This window comes from Seriola dumerili, unplaced genomic scaffold (genome assembly GCF_002260705.1).
Source record: "Seriola dumerili isolate Sdu_G_001 unplaced genomic scaffold, Sdu_1.0 BDQW01000468.1, whole genome shotgun sequence".
Taxonomy (NCBI): Eukaryota; Metazoa; Chordata; class Actinopteri; order Carangiformes; family Carangidae; genus Seriola; species Seriola dumerili.
In genome coordinates, this window is record NW_019174723.1 from 3,611,412 (window position 1) to 3,632,838 (window position 21,427).

The window sequence follows — 21,427 nt, forward strand, 5'->3', positions numbered from 1 at the left end:
CAAATAATCTCTAAGTGCCTCCTGCTGCAATAAGGCTGCATTGTGGTATTACCCACTCCTGGGTAACTGCTCTATGTTGCTTATGTCTAAGCAAAGTGGCACATTGTTAAAGAAGCGGTTTCAGCATTACTCCACTTCTTCAATAAATCAAAACCATTAACCACCTTCCTTTTAAAGAGTTAACTTTGGAATATATGATATAAAATAGACTGACCTGTTCATTCTGTATTTTCTCTCTGAAGGTGACAGTGTGCTGGTGCGAGATTGAGCACAGGAATGTGAGCGGACCAGTAAAGATGACCCTGTTGGCGGGTGATGGCTCCGACTATGACTACAGTGCCCTGAGCTGTGCCTCTGACACCTCCCTCAACCCACCTCCCATACAAGAGGAGGAGGCTCGAAAGGGGGCTTTCTACAAGAGGGCGCAGCGTGCTCCTGAGCTCAGTGCCATCCATGACGACTCCTCACTCTCCAGCGCCCGCAAACTCCACGCCATCATCAATGTGGGCGGCCTGCGTTACCAGCTGCCTTGGACCACCTTAGAAGACTTCCCCCTGTCTCGTCTGGGCCAGCTGCACCTCTGCAGCAGCTTTGATGAGATCATGCGTATCTGTGATGACTATGATGTTACACACAATGAGTTCTTCTTCGACCGCAGCCCCTGTGCCTTCCGGACCATCCTGACCTTCCTGCGGGCAGGTAAGCTGCGGTCGCTCAGGGAGATGTGCGCCCTCTCCTTCAGGGAGGAGCTGCTCTACTGGGGGGTCCCCGAGGAGAACCTGGAGTGGTGCTGTCGCCGGCGTCTGCTGCAGCGTGTGGAGGAGTTTGAAGCAATGGAGAGGGCAGAGGAGGAGGAGGAACTCCTGGAGGATCTGTTGGATACAGACAGTGGCGACAGGGCGCATGAAGCCGAGTCCAGAGTCAGCCGATGCATGAGCAAGCTAAGAGACATGGTGGAGAGGCCTCACTCCGGCCTCCCAGGGAAGATCTTTGCTTGTTTGTCAGTTTTGTTTGTCACCATCACTGCCATCAACCTATCCATCAGCACCATGCCTGCCATGAGGGAGGAGGAGGAGGCGGTGAGTATAATGACATTTAACATATTAAAGAGAGGTGAAAAAGTCGCTGCCTACAAAAACATGTTGCCACGATGCAATGAAGCATAGAAATGTGTTCATGTCAGTGAGGAAAATTTAAAGGTCCCATATTTTATACTTTTCCTGTGTTTTATTTGAAGTGTTGATCCACAAAAAGATATATTTGTGGTTTTAAGAACCAAAATCCATCTCAATGTAGTTTTACATCTCCTTTTTCAGGCTTCTCTCTGGAGCTCTAGCAACAACAGGTCGGTGAGCCAATCAGAAGAGAAGCTCTGAGTGATCTAAAAAATAAAATATAGCAGATTTTTGGTCAAGAAACCAAATCCTGCAAGGTTGGGTGGTGGGTCCAGGTTTGGCTGGGCTTTGGGCATGGATAAGGGCGCTGACTGCTTTGTTGTGAGATCACAAGTTACAGGATTCCTGATGGCTAGTTTTAAGGCTCAGTTTCTGAATAGAGGCTGTGTGCATTTCTCTGTGGTTGAGTGCTTTGATACTTTCACAGTATTAATATAGAACCTAGACCTGCTTTATAATAAAAAAAAAACCAAATTGAAACCTCACTTATGGGACCTTTAAAATGAAGACATGACACAACACAACATTGTCTGTGGGGAATTGGTCTTTTTTTCTACAGTCATCCCACATAAAGAGACTCCAACAATGAGCATTTGAACCTCACATGGTGGCAAGACTCTGTTTGTCTGCGTTTCTCAGCAGATTTGAATTGAACTGTATTCAAAAGCAAAAATGAGGTGAATTGACGTGTTATTTGGGAAAGCAGTGATTAAAAATCTAATAATGGCACGTCTCAACCGTCATGTCTGTTAGAAGGAGACTGCTGAGAGAGCCGCAGTATTAACCAGTTGTTTTGCTGGATTAGAAAAAAATATTTGAAGTCTCAGTCTGCTTTCGTGAAATGCTTCCATTATTATGTCTGACTTCAATCACAACCATAATTAGCACCCTGGCATCTTAAGTCAAATCAAAGGAAAATGGAATATTTCAGCCACACACATCGTTTTCTTGCGGAGTAAAATGCAAACAGGTTTTTAATGAATTTATTCATTTAGATGCAAAAATTCCCCTTTGGTGGAAATGGGGAGTAAGTGCAATCACTTTACTTTCCATATTTGAGTAGACTTTAGAAACATTGTTGTAGTGGTTTTCACATTGTCTACATTTACTGGAGCTTCAGGTAATCAAGTAAAGATACTGTATGTGTGGTAGTGGGTGGATAGGGAAACCAAAAACAGTTTTTAGTTGAAAGTAACTGCAAACCACATTTCATTCTGCTGACTAAAGTTTCAGCCCTGTTCTAACTCTAACTAATGTATGTCTCATTTAGTTGTGTGGCTTCTTCAGTACATTAATGAGTTGAACATGTTCTCCTTTACAGTGCTAGATCAAACACAATCTGTGTTCTGGGAGGGAAAAGGTATTGAAAAAGAAAAAAAAAGAAATAAAATAACTGCTTGATCTGAGGAAGTCACAGTATTATATTTGACCTGACACGCTCTCTCTGCATTCACACTCCGACTGAATTAAGCTGTTTCATTAAAAGTGTCAATATTCTCATTCTCAGCAGCTCCTCCACCTCAAATCTTTCTTGCAGCCAGACAACAAAGTGTTGCATTAGAAGTGTGTAAGTGTTCCCGTCTCTGGCTGAGCACAGGTTCACTGGAGTTTTTTCAGGTGCTTGTACTGTTTCCTCTTCTGTGGGAGTGTTTCATAATGATACTTTTCCCTGGTATGGGCTTTATTCAAAGGCTGTGCCATAAATGATGGGCTTCAAAATGTTTTGAACCTCCTCGGTGTGCACTGAATCAGCATCATTACTGAAAGAAAAGAAAAGAAAGAAAAAAAATACTCTCCTCCAAAAGATCTTAAAATATGTGACAAGAAGAACAGCGAGGTAATTTTATAGGCTTTGAATTAACAGTTGAATTTTAAGGCAGTATCATAATTGATATTTCTTATATGTCACTCACTTTTATGTCTGTCCACAATTTGGGTTCAAATATGATCTCTGGGCAAACATTTGTTTTTCCTGTCCTTATGAGGACATATGAATATTCTGCAAGTTGAAGTGTTTATTCTGCAGCAAAGTCCTGGATTTCACATTGCACTGGCTCCCTCTAGTGATCACAACGAGCACTTACACATGTTCTGTCTCTTTCTTCACAAGGGTACGTGCTCCCAGATGTGCTACAACATCTTCATTGTGGAGACGGTGTGCGTGGCCTGGTTCTCCCTGGAGTTCACCCTGCGCTTCATTCAGGATCGCAGCAAGCTGACCTTCCTCAGACAGCCCCTGAACCTCATCGATGTGGTGGCCATCTTGCCCTACTACATCACCCTGCTGGTAGACAGCACCTCCAAAGGGGAGAAGCGGCCAGGGTCTGGCAGCAGCTACTTGGACAAAGTGGGCTTGGTGCTGCGCGTCCTGAGAGCCCTGCGCATCCTCTACGTGATGCGACTAGCTCGCCATTCACTGGGCCTGCAGACTCTGGGCTTGACGGCACGCCGCTGCACACGAGAGTTTGGACTGCTCCTCCTGTTCCTGTGTGTGGCCATCGCACTGTATTCCCCCTTGCTGTATTTGATTGAGAACGAAATGGCCACCACGCAGGAGTTCACCAGCATCCCTGCTACTTACTGGTGGGCTGTCATCACCATGACGACAGTGGGCTATGGGGACATGGTGCCGAGGAGCATCCCGGGGCAGGTGGTGGCTCTCAGCAGCATCCTGAGCGGGATCCTTCTCATGGCCTTCCCCGTCACCTCCATCTTCCACACCTTCTCTCGCTCCTACGTGGAGCTGAAGCAGGAGCAGCAGAGGCTGCTGCAGAGGAGGACACACTTTCTGCTGCGCAGCCGCATGGCCGGCCTGGGCAGCAACCTCTCCTTAGAGAGCGACATGCTCTTCCCCATGGGGTCATCTGACACCAGAGACATGGACGACTGAGGCTGTTGGACAGGAGTGGACAGTAAAGACTGGGGGGGAGGACAGAAAGAGAAGAGGAGAGAGGGTACAAAAGAGATGGAAAATGTGACGAGGAGAGGGAGAAAAAAGCTGACAAGGAATGAATCTGTGAAGAGTCAGTAGGGTGCAAAAGTCTGAGACCACTTTTCAGACTTTTGGACCCCACTGTACATAAAACAAGTTACAGGAGAGAAAAGGGATTTATTTTTCTTCCCAGAAATGCAGCCTTGCTGTGTAGCAGTGTACTTTTGATTTGACATGAAGAATCCACAGAAGAGAAAAAGAGGATGAGGAGAAATAACATACATTTTTTTTATAAAATAAAAATGAATTTTCTTCTTTTCATGGTCACAAGATATCAAATATATATGTCATATTTACAAAATTAGAACTATAATTCTCATACAAATCATAACTATAATACTCATGATAACCTCATTAAAACAATGCTCTATGTTATAATAGTCATATATTGGGATACATTGTAATTCAGATGTGAAATATGTGAACTGACACAAGAAATAACTGCGGAGCACAAACACGGCGTCCTCATGATCCAACAACATAGTGCTGTTTCTCACCTCTGATTAGATGTTGTCATGGATTTGTTGATGTTGTGTGCTCCTGGGAGTTAAACAGCGTCTCTTGATGGAAGACGCACTCTGCTTTTGTTAAGTCCCAACGGTTAAATGGAATTTCTTTCTAAGCTAAAATGTGACCCTTAGTCCACTGAGTATTTTCTAAATGACTGCGAAAGCTCTTAAAACTCCCCCCTCTCTGGCACCGCCAGCATCCACATATTAATTATGACGCGTTAATTGTCCTTCTTCAACTCTTTGAGGTGGTTCCATATGCAGTTTTTAAATACTTTTGGACATTTTGCATTATTGTGCTTGTAATTACTGCAGTTGCTGTGCATAGCTGTTTATAATTTATTTCTCTCTTTAAAGTGGATTTAAACTGAAATCTGTCTGTTGTGCAAATCATTGTTTCATTGTTGCTTCTGATTTTAACTTTTCACTTTATTATCCCAGAGGGAAAATGGTTTGCAGTGTCAGCACAATTGAACAATACCAGGGACAGACAGCATATATGGTGTCATACCACACCACCAGAAAGAAAATAATACAGCAATAAACAACACACAACACCACACAGCATCACCCTGCAGTGTTTATACAAGCAGAGGGACATAAGTGCACTTACTGCTGTTCTGACGCTTCCAAACATCTGGATGCTGCTTAATTTGTACAATGTGAACATAAAATTAAGCATTTTATTATCAATTATATTGGTATTTACTCTGTTCATGTTTCTTTCCAGTATTTTATACTTTAATGTAAAATAACTTCTGATACTTTCTCTATATTTTTGTAATAACGGCCTATTTTTTACTTAGGGAATTTTACCTGGATCACTGTTTAACATTCTGGCACTAAAAGTAAAGGATGTGAGAACCTCTTCCACCACTGGGTGCTGCTTTGAGTTTCATGTGATATGGGCATGCTACCTCATCTGAACAGTAGGTGGCAGTATTACGTCAGAAAAAAGGAAAGGGAACACAGGGGAGCTTATCATACATGATCTTTGATTTTTTTTTTTTTTTTTTTTTTAGGAAAAAAAACGTTTATTACGTCTCGCGCTCACGTACAAGAATATTAGGAAGCAGTAATGTATATTTTGATTTTCGGTATTTAATTCATCTTCATTTCTCCACATAGTGGCTGCAGTAGATAGCTCTCATGTGACTTTGAATTTAATACAAGAATCAAAGAATCACCATTTGCTTTCAGATTAAAACTGACAATCCTTTAGTGATTAATAAAAAAAAATGTAGATATGTATAAACAGAATCATAACCTGCCTTATAAATAACTCCACACTGAGCCACGTTTGAAACTGCGCTCTCGGGAGGGGAGGGGCTTCCGCGAAACGCCATTCAACTAAATCACAAGTCAATTATGCATGAAACAATCCCACCAATCAGAGTTTGACAGTGGGCCGGAGGCTCCGCCCCTCCTCGCCTCTATCATATCCCAGTGTTTTGGTCGTGATTTGCTGTCCCTGCACAGTAGCTGCCTGTCGGCCACTGCCACACGGAAACCCGCAGTACTCTATGTAACAGGACAGCCAGGTACTGGGACCCGTCTCCTTTAATGTAGCTGATTTAGTCTGTATGTAAATGAAAGAAAAAAATGTCTTCTTAGCTTCGAAGGCTTTACCCGACATGACCTCACCGGGCCGCCCCTCCAGATGAATGGGATCCCTCATCGCTTCTCTGCCGCTCGTCTTGGCACCGACTTGTCTCTAAAGCCCCGATTTTAGGATCTGTGAGCTTTCGGTCTCTGTGATCAGCTCATTAATGGTTTGACGCGAAATCCGCCCTGTCTGATCTGAAGAGAAGAGACGACGCCAAATCTCCGGTAACCTGCGCGTCAGGGTGAGTCGCCTCAACTTGTTATTGTAGTGCGAGCTACTTCAGCAGGCTACTGACAGACGGACAGACAGGGGTTCATTAAAGATGAATGAATTACTTTGTTGTTTGGTGACGGGTGCTTTGATCACATACACGTATCACATATACCTCCGTTTGACCTACATTTACACTGAACTTCTCGCTGCTAATATACATGCTTCTGTCAGTGGAGGTCACCCTGTACTTTTTAATTCACTTAAATCACTGGTTTCAACAGTGACAGTTACAGTGACTAGTCAGAGGTTTTGTAAGAACACAAACTACAAGTCATTACACACTGTACTACATTGTCCCTTGTCTGCAATCCTTCTGGGAACACGTAGAGCTTAATCACACAGCACTTCTCACTGTGCACATCCTCGATTTGAAGAGAAATGGCTCCCTGGGAGGAAGCCCTCACAAGACAAACTGAAACTTGGCAGCTGGAGCGGCTCTGCAGTCATGAGTTTGTTTTATTGGCTACCTGCTGCACTTTTACTGTTTTGCTGTGTGTGTGTAAATGAGGAGATCAGTGGAGAAGAATAAGGTCTATACTGTATGTGGGTCTACTACCCTGAATGCCACAGTTTCCTGCCCAGGATCCCACACACTTTAAAGACATGGCTGTCATATGCTTAGGATTAGTCTCTCCCACTCGACATGACTAAAAGGCCCAAATATTGACTCTAATGTGGTGGAAACTAATAATAGAAAGGACTAGGTATGCATAGACCTCAAAGTAAGTTTATAGTCTGTAATTTATTGAGGCGAGCCACGTCCTTGAACATACACACTGAGTCCATCTCTATCCATATTGTTTGTGTCTTAACATCATGGCTGGTATCAGACCTGACTCTGACACTTTTCCTATGATGATAGTAGAGATAAAACTCTTCTTACATCCCTTGTGCTCTCTCCACACACACACACACACACACACACACACACACACACACACACACACACACACACACACACACACACACACACACACACACACATTTAAACCAGCTGTACCACTATTTGCAGTGTGTGCTGTTGCAGTTTTCTGATCGGCCTAAAACCTAAATATTGTGTATAAACCCACAAGTTGTTTTTTCTGTCTCAGTAATCCTTTGTGAAATCTGAAGCATTTCTCCAGAAAAACATTTCTGGAGAGAGAGAGAGAGAGAGAGAGAGAGAGAGAGACATCAATAGTTTTTTAATGAAAATAAAATTGCTATTACATTTGATTATCAGTCATGCATTAGACTAATCCTCCACAGATTTTGCCTGTTTTCCTGAAGGAATTAGGATGTTTGGTAGCAAACAGGCAAAAACACATTATCCCATGGATTCAATATCCTTAAATTTAATATTGGGCCAGTTACACGCAAACTGATGCTGGGGATGAAGCCCGGTTGCGTATAAACACCCCAGGGCAGGCATGATGCCCATTTCTGCTCGTCCTTACCATACACGCTCTCCTGCTCAATTCACGCATGATCTCGGGGGGGGGGGGGGGTGGGGTGGGGGGGGGGGGGGGATTATGCTTTCACCTACTGTAAAGCCAAAGGACAAATGTTGCCAGTTTCACCAGCCTATTAGCATTCATTCGACACCAGGCAACGCAGCCAACCAGTGAGTGAGGAGTGTTTCTCAAAGTGGTACGAGATGGTTCATTGTGCTGCCCTCCCAACTGCCAGATTTCAGGCTCCACAGAGGGAACCTAATGCTCCTTGGAATCCCATGAATGCCTTCTAGTGAGAGCTGTAGATGTTTATGTCAGCTCCAATGAGATTGGTGGAAAGTGCAGCTCTTGAGGCTGAAATTCCTGCTAATTGGCAACGTGTCTGTGGACTGGCTCCTTTGTCGTCCCCCCCCCCCCCCCGCACACACACACACACACACACACACACACACCCCTCACACTGGAGTGTTCTGTCTGTCAGGGTGATACACTGGGCTTGGCATCAATGAACTGCTTGTTTCCGCAGCTATCCGGCCCCGGAGAATCAGCGGCTTCAAGACAAGTCGCTTCCACTTTCTTCAAAAAAAAAAAAAAAAAAAAAATTGCTTTTGTGCGCCTACTCAGAAGAGATGGAAAAGAACCATTTAGGGGTGGTCAGTAAAGTGTGCCAATCGAGCATTTTAATAGTGACGTGTACATTTGCCTCTGTGCTTAGCTGCACTGAAGTGAACCGAGCAGCTGCATTAAACAGACTCCACTGTAGCTGGCGGTTTGCTGAGTCCATCGTTTGATCTAACGAGTGTCCCACTTTCCTTTAGGTCAGATGAGGATTAATTGGCATTGAGCACGGAGGACATATTGTAATTGCTGGTGATATTATAAAGAGGAGCAAGCTTATAAGAACAGCAGTGAAAAAAAAAAAAAAGACAAGAAAAAAAATTAGAAGAAGGGCTGTCAAATTGTGCACAATGGAAGATGTCAGTAAGTGAGTCAGGGCTCTAATAGTCGTAGTTGTTGTTGTTGTAGTAGTAGTAGTGTGCCACTTCTTTGTTGAAATAACACATGATTCCCCTTTGGCTTCGGAGTACTTAACAAACAAAACATTTGTCTGATGCCAGCGTCAACCCCTCTTCAGTTAGCAAATGAGATGTGCGATAGACTCCAAAGGGGGAGAAAGAGAGAGGGATTGTACACACGAAAGGGGGGCATGAGATTTGTGATGGCGTCCCGCTGACAAACGCCTTTGAATTTTTCATGTGGCAGATACTAAACTTCTGTTGCTCTGGCCCAGATTCGGTGCTAATTAGTGCCCAGCGACGTTCAAGGGCATACGGTAGAGCATGGGAATGCCAGTGCCACCTGTTCTCTCTCGCTCTTTCTCTCTGTCTCATATCTCCAGCATCCTGTCAGGCTTTTTTATCAGTCTAGCTCTCTCTGTTTTAGTCTTTATGTGTGAGAGTGGCCTAGTTTTGTGCCGGTCATTGTCGTCTTCTTTTCAGTGTACGTCATTAACCTGAAAGTTGTGTGTTTCACTCCCATGGAAAAGTTCTACTTTGAAAGCCCACGCTGTATTGTGTTACTACCTGAAATAGTGACCACGGGACAGAAATGGAGGTTCACGCTGTTCAAACATGAAGCCACAAAGCTGTCCATTGCACCCACGTAGAGGCAGTTGAATGATAAGGATGCAGAACTGAAGCGCTCTGACATATCTCTCCAAGCTCTATGTCAGAAGGGCCTGTGCTTGCCGGCCATTTGAATGAAGTATCTGATAGTGTGATACAGACAAACAGAGGAGGGCTTGTATCCTCCCAGGATCCCTGGCCACTTCCTGTCCCTCTGCTCTGGGAATGGGCCAGGGTGACACAGGCCATGCATCTCCACTCAATCCACCCACTGTTGCCTCTGTGGAAAAGCGATCACTCTCACACCCTCATTCCCATCGCTCCGTGCACATTTCTTGTGACAGGAAAAGCGTCTTTGGCATTTAGAAAGATGCCTCTATGTGTGGCTTTGTGTGGGCGCAGCTGTGCGAGCCCGGTCAGGATGATGAGATGCTGGGAAGAGCACATGCTGCTCTCCCAGCTCTTAAAATGTGAGGCTCTCCATCCATCCTCTGAGAATCGCTGCTGTAGACGTCCACATGGGAGTTTTTATGCAGATCGTGCGCTCGCAGAGATGATCAACCCCGTCAGACTCAACCTCTGGACCAGGCAGATCTTATAATCTTACCAAAACCTGATAACACAAATATGCTTGTGTGGAATTTCCTAAGAAAAGAAGAATCTGCATGAAGAGATGTGGGAACACAATATGATTTCATCATCTTTTCATTTCTTTTCCACTGAGTCACACGTTGAAGCAGAATCGGAATGAAGAGTGAATGGACAGAAATGTGCCTGGGTCTAATTATTATTGTACAGTTGTGTCGATACACAAACAGTTTTTCAATCAACCTAAAATTAATCTGATAAAATATGATTAATCGGTAAATTAATTTGTAGATCAATTCATAATGGGAATAATCATTGTTCCAGTCGTACATCCAAGTAGCTGAGACTCATGGTCTTTGCATCGATATTAAAGGTGCCATAAGTAATGTTTTTACTGTCTGATATACTGACTGTGGGAGGTTGCTGAACAATAACTAAACAATGACTCACTCATTACTTTTGCCAAGTACTGTGATTTCTCACTTTCAAATTTGGCTTTTCAGCTCGCAGCCTGTTTTGTAGCAACAGTTCTTCGCTGACTTTAAACGTAGTTGTATTTTTAGCTGGACTGTTGGACAGTGAGCAACTGTGTTTATTATTCCTTTATTGTTTTATTATGCTATCGCCCGTCTTTGCAGCAGCCCTGGCGGGGGGAACTTACTGATCTCTAAACTGATAATGTCATTTTATGAATATTCGTGTTAAGTTGCCAGTAGAGGGTGTCTTCCTGTAAAAAAAAAAAACGAGCCCATAGGTCGTTTGTGCAGCAGGTTATTATGAGCCATATCTACGTTTTGTTGTTAGGCAACATCTAGCGACCGTAGTAATTATGACGGGAGCAAAGGGAAAAGGTGACGGTGGCGTAGTGTAAAGAGCGACAAAGTCCGCATCAGGAGGAAGTTGTAGTGGATGGATGGGTCAACAAAACAGGAATATGACAGGAGAGCAGTGTGCGATTCCCATTGGAAAGAAGCAGTTTAAGTTAACCAAGTTCTTATTATTGTAACCATGGCAACATCTAATGTTGAGGAAGTACTTATTTTAACCCAAATCATGATCTTTTCCTAGTAGTTTTTGTGCCTAACCCTAACCAAGCCATGACTGTTAATTATAGTAACCATGGCGACGAAGGTAGGTACTCCGCTCTCAATACAGTCCACGTGTTTTTTATTGTAACCATGATAACCAAGGTCCGGTACGCCTGTCGCCGTAGGGGTGCTATTTCAGGAGACACTCCTATGGGTCTTATCAGAGAGTTGAAAAAAACTAAAACGAGCTATACGGTTGTTCAGGTTCGAGGACTTATTGTGCCAGTGACCTGTCGATGTGTGTGACGGAGGTTGTAGGAAGTTTTTTTCCCCCTGGTGTCATCCCCCGTCTGTCCTGATGTGAGTGTGGATAAGATACAGAGCGGGGGTCACCTTCCTCAGTTTGGTGAACCCCCCCCCCCCCTTTCTGTTTCTCATGAAAGCTCCGACCGAACCGGCAGCTCTCCGCTCTCCACTGATTGCCTCGCAGCCAGCGTCTCGTTTGCTGCCTCACCGCCCCACTGAGCTGCATTTGAATATTGAAATCAGGCCCTGCTGAACAAAGGGGTGGTTTAAAAGAGATGGAGGAAATCACTCCAGTGTTGGGGACCTTGCCCTCCAATCTGTTATGGAAATGTCGTGGCAGGGAGCAGTTATGTTTTGATGATGAAGCGTGACATGGGCACATTTTAAAATTTTAATGGCAAACCCTGGTGGGTGTTTCTGCTTCTCTGTTGCTCTTATTTGTCTATCTCCAAGGAAGCAGGGCCCCAATACTGGGATCTTTGTGTCTTGTTTTCAGTTTGAATTCACCCAAAGCAGCTATAGAAATGTCGAAACAGCAGGCTTTATTTATGCATCTGCACATAAGCACAGAGACCGTGCTGTTCCCCTGCTCTTAAAATGCTGTGTAGCATTGGCAGACACTTTCTTTTTCTTCACCCTTAAATATTCTGTTTCGTCAGTGAAGACAACCTCTGTCGTTGTGTATGGATACATATTTTTAAATGATAGTAGAGATCTTGGAGACACAGAAAAGTACTAGAATCAGCTGAGGATCCGTCACAGCATATGGCGCTCTCAGCGTGCGATTTATTTTGTGTTGACAATAAACACAATGAGGTCCACAGCGTTTTCATGGCGGGATGAGCAGCCAGAGTGTGTGTTGCGACCTTGACTTGCATTCTTGTTCTAACATTCTGCGAAACTTGGCTGCTTGACGCTGCGTTCCCCTTTCCCTGACAGATGGTAAAGGGAATGCGTTGGGGTGGGTTGCATGTGTCGCTCGGGGGCAGCCCGCGCATCTGAACATCCTGGGCGGACGGTGTCTCTACCTGCTCCCTGTACATTCCTGCTTAGGGCTGTGTGAGCGGGAGAGGGGTTGAAACTTGCCTTGTCCTCCACTCTGCATTCCTCAGCCATGACTGGGCTCAGTCGCACTGCTGCAACAGACCTGGGAATGCCACGGCACACACACATGCACACCTGGCCCACTTTCTCATATTAGAACACGTTTACATGGTTATCCTTAGTGTCTTACACTCCTGGTGAAAAACACTCAGTTTTTTACAGTTGTTATTGAAACTTACACAGTTTGATATCTCAGTATACTCCTGAAATTAAGGCAAAAATTTAATCACTTTTTTGAGTCAGCAGCTGAAAAAAATCCTGACATCTTTTCTGTAATGGAAATCAAATATTGTTCAGAAAGTTCGCCCCAACACTGTTGCAGAAGTTCACATGTGTTGCACTTGTAGTTTGCTTTGCCTTGTGTCCACATCATCCCAAACCAGCTCCATGGGGTTTAAGTCGGGAGACTGTGCTGCTCTTCCATCATGTGAAACCACCATCTTGTTCTCTTCCTCTAATGTTTTAGGTCATTGTCTTCCTGTATGGGATGAACCCCTGACTAACCTGTTGTCCTTTGTTAACTGCCTTTTTCTTGTCAGTATGACAGCAATATACAGTTGTACTTCCTGCAGTGCAATGTTAATGTCTAATTAATACTTCAGAGGGTGTAGTAACACTGTCTGTTCATACACCGCCTTTGTACAGAACAGAGGGTTTGTTTGTAAGTACCACCTGGGACACCTGTAGGAATTACTTAAAGGCTTCATTTACTACCACTGCTGCAGAAAAACTGTAAGTTTTCTGCATCATTACTTGTTTCAAGAATTGTTTTTTTTTTCAGTTTTTGGTCTTACTTAAATTTCAGTAAAAAATTATGAGAATAATAACATTTATTTATATAGCAAGTATCAAACTCAGCAAGTGTTTTACAGTGGAGGTGTTCTAAAATTTTTGATTGGCAGATTACATACTATGATCCAGTGTTTTCTGTTTTATTTAATTTGCTGCTGCTCTGTACATCATATATATGTTTATATTCCCTCTGGGTCAGGCCTTGGATTTCAGAGCTGCACAGATTTCTCTTACTGCCTGGCTGTGCTGATGAGAAGTTAAACGGTGAAAGCCCTGGTTTACTAAAGCATGAGGCACATGGGAGTCTCTGTAGACTCCGGCAGATCAAATGCTTCCTCTTTGAAATGTGATGAGAGGAGGTGAATTTAAGGGTTTGCCATAACTGTGGGCAAGATATAGCTACTCTGAAACATTAAAACATAGGCCTGTGTGATATTACACGTCCTCTCTGAAGGGCTTTATGAAACTGCATCTCTAATATATTTGTCATAGCATTACCAGTCAAAGACTTTTGGATCCCTGTATTTTCATGTGTCAGATATCTCTCTCAGCAGGAATGTCTCCCCACCTCTTTGAGTTGACTGCCAGTTCACTAATATTTGGAAAGCAGAAAAATAATGTTCTTCCTCCTCACGTGACTGCGGCTGACACATCAGAGGAATTGAAATCCTTTATTTCCACCATTTCCCTCTGGAAATCTCCTGAAAGGATTGGAGAAAGAATGGGGAAGAGAGCACAAGAGAGAGGGGTGGTAGACTGAGTGTGAGGGAGTAAGACTTGGGGGGGTGGGGGTGGGGGGCGCACAAAGCCCATGAGGATTATCTTTTTTCTTCTCCTCACTTCCTCCATCTCGCTCCCTCTCCCTCGTCTCCATTTCTCGTTTGAACACATGACCACAGCTCATCAGTCTCAGTTCACATAATGACCATATTTAGATGAGAGCAGCAGAGCAGAGGTGCAGAGAGAAAAGGATGTGAGGACGATGTTGTAGCGAAGCCCAGAAGCAACATAAACCTGGATGTAAGTCAAGAACAGTGGAGCAGATTTCATCAGTACAGTAGTGAACCATTCTGCCTGTTCTTGGTATTTAATACACCACAGAGGAACAATACGCTTCTCACACTATCAACACAATACTGTGAATACCTGAGGGTCCATTCACTGCAGCCACAGCTCTGTGCATGCCACAGATGCCTCAAAGCTCATAGTTTTTAGGAGGAGAGATAGCCGCTGCCGCTACTGCTGCTGTTGGTCTGTATCCACCATATAGTGACAGGGGAACAGCTGGGAGACCTTGGGCCATAAAACAGTGCATGTGTTTTGACATGAGGTTCACTCGCTCACAATCGGTTAATGTGCCGTTTGACATTATGCTCTCTCTCCTCCTTATAAACATGAAACTGTGAAATGTTTAATTGCGCAATGGTATGCTTAATGTTGCGGAATTTATTTGCTGTTTCTGTTTCTGCTGTTTCCTCTGCTAACCAGAGGAAATTACAGTAATGTCGCATCACTGTCTCGTCTAAGCCGTCCCCGTCACACCCAGTCTAGGGAGGTTAGTCAAAGGTCTCAGTTGAATTAGGAGCAAGTGAGTACCCATTGTTATTTTTATTTTTTTTTTTTTACAGTTCTGCAGACAGAGAGCTACAGTTAAAGATAGCATAGTGACCGGTTTCAAGGATCGCAGCGGTAAGGGTTTCAAAGCAGGACATGTTACAGCTGCACTTTGATGATGTTTCGTCAGAAATGATTGTAGGACACAGACATCCCCAGTGTGAGTGAAGTCACCTCACACACTCTCACACTCTCAGGTACAGTCTCTTACTCTGTATGACAGATGTCATGTGACTTGACAGGTCTGAGCTCCAGACAATCTCTGTGTGTCAGTGTGGAAGGTGGATTTTTGTATTACATGTTTAGGTGTGTCCCACAGTTACGTAGCCTCTTCTCCAGGTTTAATCACAGTGCTGCCTGTGGAACTGGGAAAGTGTTGAGCTCAAGTGTTGCCTTGTGGGCTTTGGCATAATGTAAGGGATGGAGTAGCTGGAGCTGGTCCCAGATGAGAGGAAGGAGAAGACAGAAGATGGAAAGAAGCAGGAGATTAGGCTGTTGGTGATGAATTAAAATGAGGCGGAAAATGTCTCGCACCTCTTCCTGTTCTCAGAGGAATGGCTTGACAATTTGAGATGTAAACTTTTCCTGATCTTGGCGAGAATTAGATGAGAAGATAAGCCGGGTTTTGACCAAAAAAGTACCTTTTAGTTTTAGGTACTTTTTTTCAGGAACTAAAAGGTTCCTATGGCACATTGTTGTCTGCGGCCTAAAGTCCCGGGAAGATTATGTAAGATCATTACTTGACATTACATTATTCAGAGCACTTTGAGGACATAACATGAATGAAAATACGGGACAAATTGCGCCCTGTATTCATTCAATACAGGATGCAGCATTTTATTTTCAAATCTGGGACGATCCTGTATTATACATGACGGGTGGCAACCCTAGCCACTCCGGATGTTGTTGTCCTTTATTTTCATGTAGTCCTGTTTCAGTTTTTTTTTAACCTTCTCCCAGACTTGTTTCGCGGTGTGGAAAATGTGTTTGCTCACTCGGTGCTCGCTCGCTGCGGACTTTTAAGAATGGCGGGTGAAATAAAATGCAGTGAGTACGCGAGCAGTCAGAAATGTTCAGCACTGCAGACCACACCCCTAAGTTTCTGAACCTTTGGAAGGTACTACCCCCCGACCAGGGACTTTTTAGGGGGTCGATCAATTACCCCAGAACTATATTTAGACCCTGGTTCCTGAGGTGGAAATGCACATAGTTCCTCAAAAGGTTCCTGGTTCCTGGTTCCTGGTTCCTGGGGAAAGTTCCTGCGGTGGAAACGTGGTTATAGATACCAATATCATATATTTCCCTTAAATACAAGTCTACAACCAGCAGCTGGTTAGCAATTAGCTTAGCATAAATATTGGAAATAGGAAAATAGCTAGCCCGGCTCTGTCCAAAGTAACAAAACCTGCCTACCAGCACCTCTAAAACTCACTAATTTAACAGGTTATATATAGTTTGCAGCTCCCCTCTAAGCTTTAGAGGTGCTGGTAGGTGGATTTTCTTGCCTTTGGACTAAACTAAGCTAATCGGTTGCTGGATGTAGCCTTATATTGAACAGACTGATATAAGAGTGGTGTCAATCTTCTCATCTAAATCTTGACAAGAAAACTTATAAATTAATTTCTCTAAATGTTGAACTATCCCTTTAACAGACAGGCCCACAGATCACCTCATCTAAAATGGCCCAGATATTTTCTTACTGAGCCTCAATCCCAAAATAATTTGATGTATGTCATACTCAGATTAGGAGCAGGGAATAACAGAAAATCCATGAACCTGCATTTGGTGCCAGCAGTGTTTGTTGTTTGGAAGTGGACAAAAAAATTCCTCTGTAAGCACGGGGTTTAAGATGGAGCGGCCAGCTGCTCGGCTCTGTGAGCCCAGAGATGTCATATGATTTTAAAGTTGGGTTGGCTGTAGCGTTTGGCAAATAAAAGGTGACGTGAACACACTGTAGGTCGCTTTTTTAGCAAAAATACCAGTGGTGAGAAATGCACACACAGACGCAAGCACGCAGTGAAAGGGATAAGGGCTCATAGCCCCTGATCCTATTATAGAAGCCAAAGCACTGCAGGCTCCTGAGAGGCTGGGGAAATGGGTAAACATGATGTTTTTATGGGAATCTTCCTGTGGTAGAACCAAAAACATCATAATGGAAAGAGTTTTTTCAGGTGATCTCACCTTCTCTCTCTTTCTCTGTCATCCCTCCCTACCCTCCCCCATCTCTATTTCACCCAAATGTTTTAAGGAAGTGACAGACACAGTTCAGAGAGACGGAGTCTCTACTAATCTTGCCTTTTCTTCATCAGTTTCTTCATCGGATAGGCATGCAGTGTTCTCTGAGTGTTTTGGCCCAGAAAATGTGTGTGCAACTATCTGTGGAGTTTGTTGGTTTGTGGAATGCTTGGAATCGCCTCCATGGTAACGGCCGGGCCATGTGTGTGTGTGTGGAGCGGTAAATATTGACTTCACCACCTCCCCATCCCTGTGTCTGTCCGTGACAGGAGCGCGGGAGGGGGATCGGTACACATGCTTTATCCAGGACTCAGCGAAGTCCTGCCATCGGGGGCGTGTGTTTACCTTCAGACCTCCAAACACAGAGGAGCGTTCAGGTTCACAGTTTGATTCAGTGTGCACTTACAATGCAAAGTAGGTGAAATGCCACCAGCTTTATGACATTGCTCTCTGCTGTGTTACTTCATCTTAGCTCTTTGTAATGATCAACCTAATGGGTAACAAAATAGGAAGTGTAGATGAATACTAGTCAATTGCACGGGAGAAGTAATGGTGTGCAAACACATCCGAGCACCTATTTCCTCTATTCATGTTTGTTGAAGGAGAAGAGAAACAAAATGACATTCAACTACACCAATGTTTGCTCAGAGCCAGGAACCGGCCCACCTGCTGTGGTACATGGTGTGTATTAAGTAACTCAATCAAACTGTGTGACGCTTGTAAACTGTTCTAGGTGCTCTCAGTGGAGATTTTTTTTTGCTGTTTTCCCACAGCAGTTGGATTTGTTGAGACACGATAAGAGAAGTGCTTGGAGGAGCAGCAACAGCAGCAGTAGTTGTGGTTTGACCGGTCTATCCTGTCTTGTCATTGCAGCAACCGTGTTGTTCGCAGGCCCCAGATGGAATGTCATCACAGAGTTTGGCGAATACGATTAGGGAATAGATGTTGATAATCTGGACAGAACAAGCAGGACTGGATTATGCTACGACTGGTGGCTGTTGACGCAGGAGCCAAAGCCTCCCCACTTTCCCCTCCCCATAGTAATTACATAGAGAGCATTAAGATGAAGGAATACATCCACCAGTCTGACATTAGGATCACATGCACTTGCTCACTCAGGCAAAGACACGTGCAAGCATTCCCTGTAGACACACGCACACACACACACACATACTTCCTATCCCCTGTGCTAAATCAGTTGCTGTTGTATGTAAAACCCTTTTGGAATGAGGTTGTAATCGGTCAAGTGTGAGTATGTTTGCACTATTCTGATTTTGACTACGAGTACAGCCTGTCCATTTATCCACTTGCGTTCTCCATCACACGTACACAACACATACCAGACACACACACACACACACACACACACACACACACACACACATAACATTTTAAACGTTTGATGTCTGTTTATGCAAATGCAATAAAAACGGAATGTTATCTCCCTACAGTCTGGCACCTGTTGTTCACTCAGCTAGAGGGAAAGAGGGTGTGCAAAGGAGGCCTATTGAGACTAAATGTTAATCTGTCTCTGTTATACAGTGCAAGACATGTCCGGCAAATTCAGAATCACATCATCTAGTTTCTCTGCTCCTTTACCTTTACCTTTTACCTGGCCAAGCTCAGGGAGTCCCTCTCACTGTCCAAGTCGCTATCATTTAGGTGTGTGACTTATTAAGTCAATTTATTTATTTCTTATTTAAAAATAAGGCTTATTAGCATGGTAGAGTTAGCATCCGGTCGCTAAAATGTTCAGCAGCTAGCAGATTAACAGGCTAATAAAACCTAAAAAGGCACTGTCTGTTTGGATAATGTAAAGGCAAATGTAATATCTACAAATACAGATTTCAGTCCATTTTCTTGTCTGAGCTAGTTTAATTCATGTTCAAATATTAGGTAGTTTTGCCACAACAATGTGAATTCCACTAGTCAGATGCTGCAGAGAAGGCAGTTGCTGCTACTCTGCTAAGCTAGGCTAGTTACTTTTTAGAAAGTAGTTTATGTTGCCATTTTCCCTGAATACTGATTAGATTTTATGTCATATAACAAACCCAATTCACTAAGATGTTGGAACACTAAAACAGATTTTTCAATTACAAGCAAAAGGTTTGTATATTAGCTTTAGCTCAGGCTGTGTCACTTGCTAACCTAACTGGGGTCAGCCCTATGTTCCCACATTTCTAAGAATGTTTTGAAAATTAAGCCCTATTTTCCCACAGTCTTATATGTTCCCATAAGCCCATGTCCACACTAACCCGGGTAATATTTATCCGGTTAGCCCTTCCGTCCACATTAGAATGGTGAATTCCGTAACTGAAAACAATGCTTTACAAAAATGATCGCTGAGGTGGATAAATGTGAAGACGCCATGGAACGTGGATGCAAAGCGTTCTGAAAGGGTATAAAAGGGGAATATAGGGCTGTGGGAACATAGACACGCTCCCCCTTAACTAGCCAGGGTGCAGTCACTGCAGTTTGGTTAACCTCTTTTTTCTAGGTCTTACAAATGTAGCTAATATTTTTATGCCATAATATTTTTTAAATTGTAAAGCACACATCAGATTCTTGTCATAACTTAGTCTTGACCAAATATACTGTCACTGCAAATGTACTGCTGCATTTTAGCTTTGTTGCTTCTTTAACCTCAGGTACTGAGCAATGACATGATGATAAAGGAAATTATAGGGCAAACTAGAGCGAGTGTAAATGTCGTGTCAGTAACTCATTAATGAAAAAAAAAGAAAAAAAAGTGTGCTATAACCTTATAATACTATGGTCACGATTAAATAAACATCTTTTTTTCCTTTTAAACTCATGGCTACACAGTCTTCTGTAGGTACTTAATCTTACTCAGGTGACATCCAAGAACAAATGCAAAACACTCTATTTAATCCCATGTTGCTTTCCCCCAGTGATCAATCATAAAAGGTGAATGGAGAGCAACATTTGTTATTCCTACAGTGTGACACAAATACAAGGCGTTAATGCAACAGTTTCATTGTTGTAACAATAGCATTATAGCATAAGATGAATTGTGACCTTTAATCTGTTGCCTGAGGCATTAAAGACATGCCAAATCTATGTATTAGGCCACAGTCCTATAGCAACAGGCACTGTGAGGTAGAAGTGAGGGGTCTACTGTAGCTGTCATCGCAGCATTCAAGTCCTAACTTGCCTATTCACATAGCAGAGTTTCACCGTCTCCCTCAGTATTACTTTGAGTTCGCTTCAGCTTCGTACTGGGAAATCTCTCATTAAGACTGCATACAGAACATCTGAAGCTTTTTCAATTTTGATGTTCATGACTGTTTGATCCTTCCCAAAAGATGAAAAGATTTTTTTTTAAATGAGCCAGAGCACAGTAGAGTTCATTGCAAAGCCTGTGTTTTTTGGGAGGAAATGGACCAGTGTCATGATCCTGCCCTGACAAAGACTCCATCTGTGAATGCCACCATCTCCTTTCTATTATTTCAATAAGAGAATACTATTCAGAGATTGTAATTGTTTTCTTTTCACATGAAATGAAAAACCAAATCAGGGATATGCAACATCCTGTGAAGAGAAGGGGGGGGGCAACCCCAACAGCAATATTAAAAGACTATTCCCATTTACCAAAAGCCCAGGAGACTTAAAGGATTTGGAATTCATTGCCAGATCTTATGCATAATTAAACAAATCCCCCATCCCCCTCCCCAGCCACACCCCCACCTCGCCAGAGGGATTTTCATGCAGCTCTGCCTCTCCAGACAGTAGGTGCTTGTTACAGTACCTCAGTGCTATTAGGCCAGAATCAGCCCCTCATTATCATTAGTTACTGCAGATGATACATACACACACACAAACACACACACACACACACACACACACACACACACACACACACACACACACACACACACAGACATGATTCCACTTACTCTCCTGCAAAACATGACATTGTTTGGCTTCATGACTTCCTTCATTTCCATATTTCCTACTGGCTGTTAGAGCTAGAACACGCAAGGATATCTGGCAGCCTGCAAGCCACAGGCCAATTTTGTGTCTTGATTGTGCTGCCTGCTGTGAGCTGACAAAAGATGGCTTTGTTGGAAACTGAGTGTGAAGAAAGACCAGAGACTCTCTTAATGCTCTGGATTCATGTTTACTG

The 21,427-nt window shown here is 43.5% G+C and overlaps 2 protein-coding genes across 7 annotated transcripts in view; both read left to right on the plus strand.

Annotated features, from left to right (window-relative positions):
* The first annotated feature begins 296 nt into the window (after positions 1-296).
* On the plus strand, positions 297-4,065 carry kcng1 (potassium voltage-gated channel modifier subfamily G member 1). Its single transcript, XM_022763465.1, has 2 exons — positions 297-1,079; positions 3,286-4,065. Exons 1-2 carry the CDS (start codon positions 297-299, stop codon positions 4,063-4,065), a joined length of 1,563 nt encoding a protein of 520 aa, XP_022619186.1.
* A 2,095-nt stretch (positions 4,066-6,160) lies between these two features.
* Positions 6,161-21,427, plus strand: part of LOC111235128 (proto-oncogene tyrosine-protein kinase Src) — a 29,398-nt gene continuing 14,131 nt past the window's right edge. For 4 of the 6 annotated variants that reach the window (XM_022763459.1, XM_022763462.1, XM_022763464.1 and 1 more), the window contains exon 1: positions 6,161-6,523. The gene's annotated coding sequence lies outside the window, so the exon portion shown is untranslated. Of the gene's footprint in view, positions 6,524-14,958; positions 15,020-15,192; positions 15,243-21,427 lie in introns of those variants that run through there. The other 2 variants (XM_022763460.1, XM_022763461.1) reach the window with 2 other exon arrangements.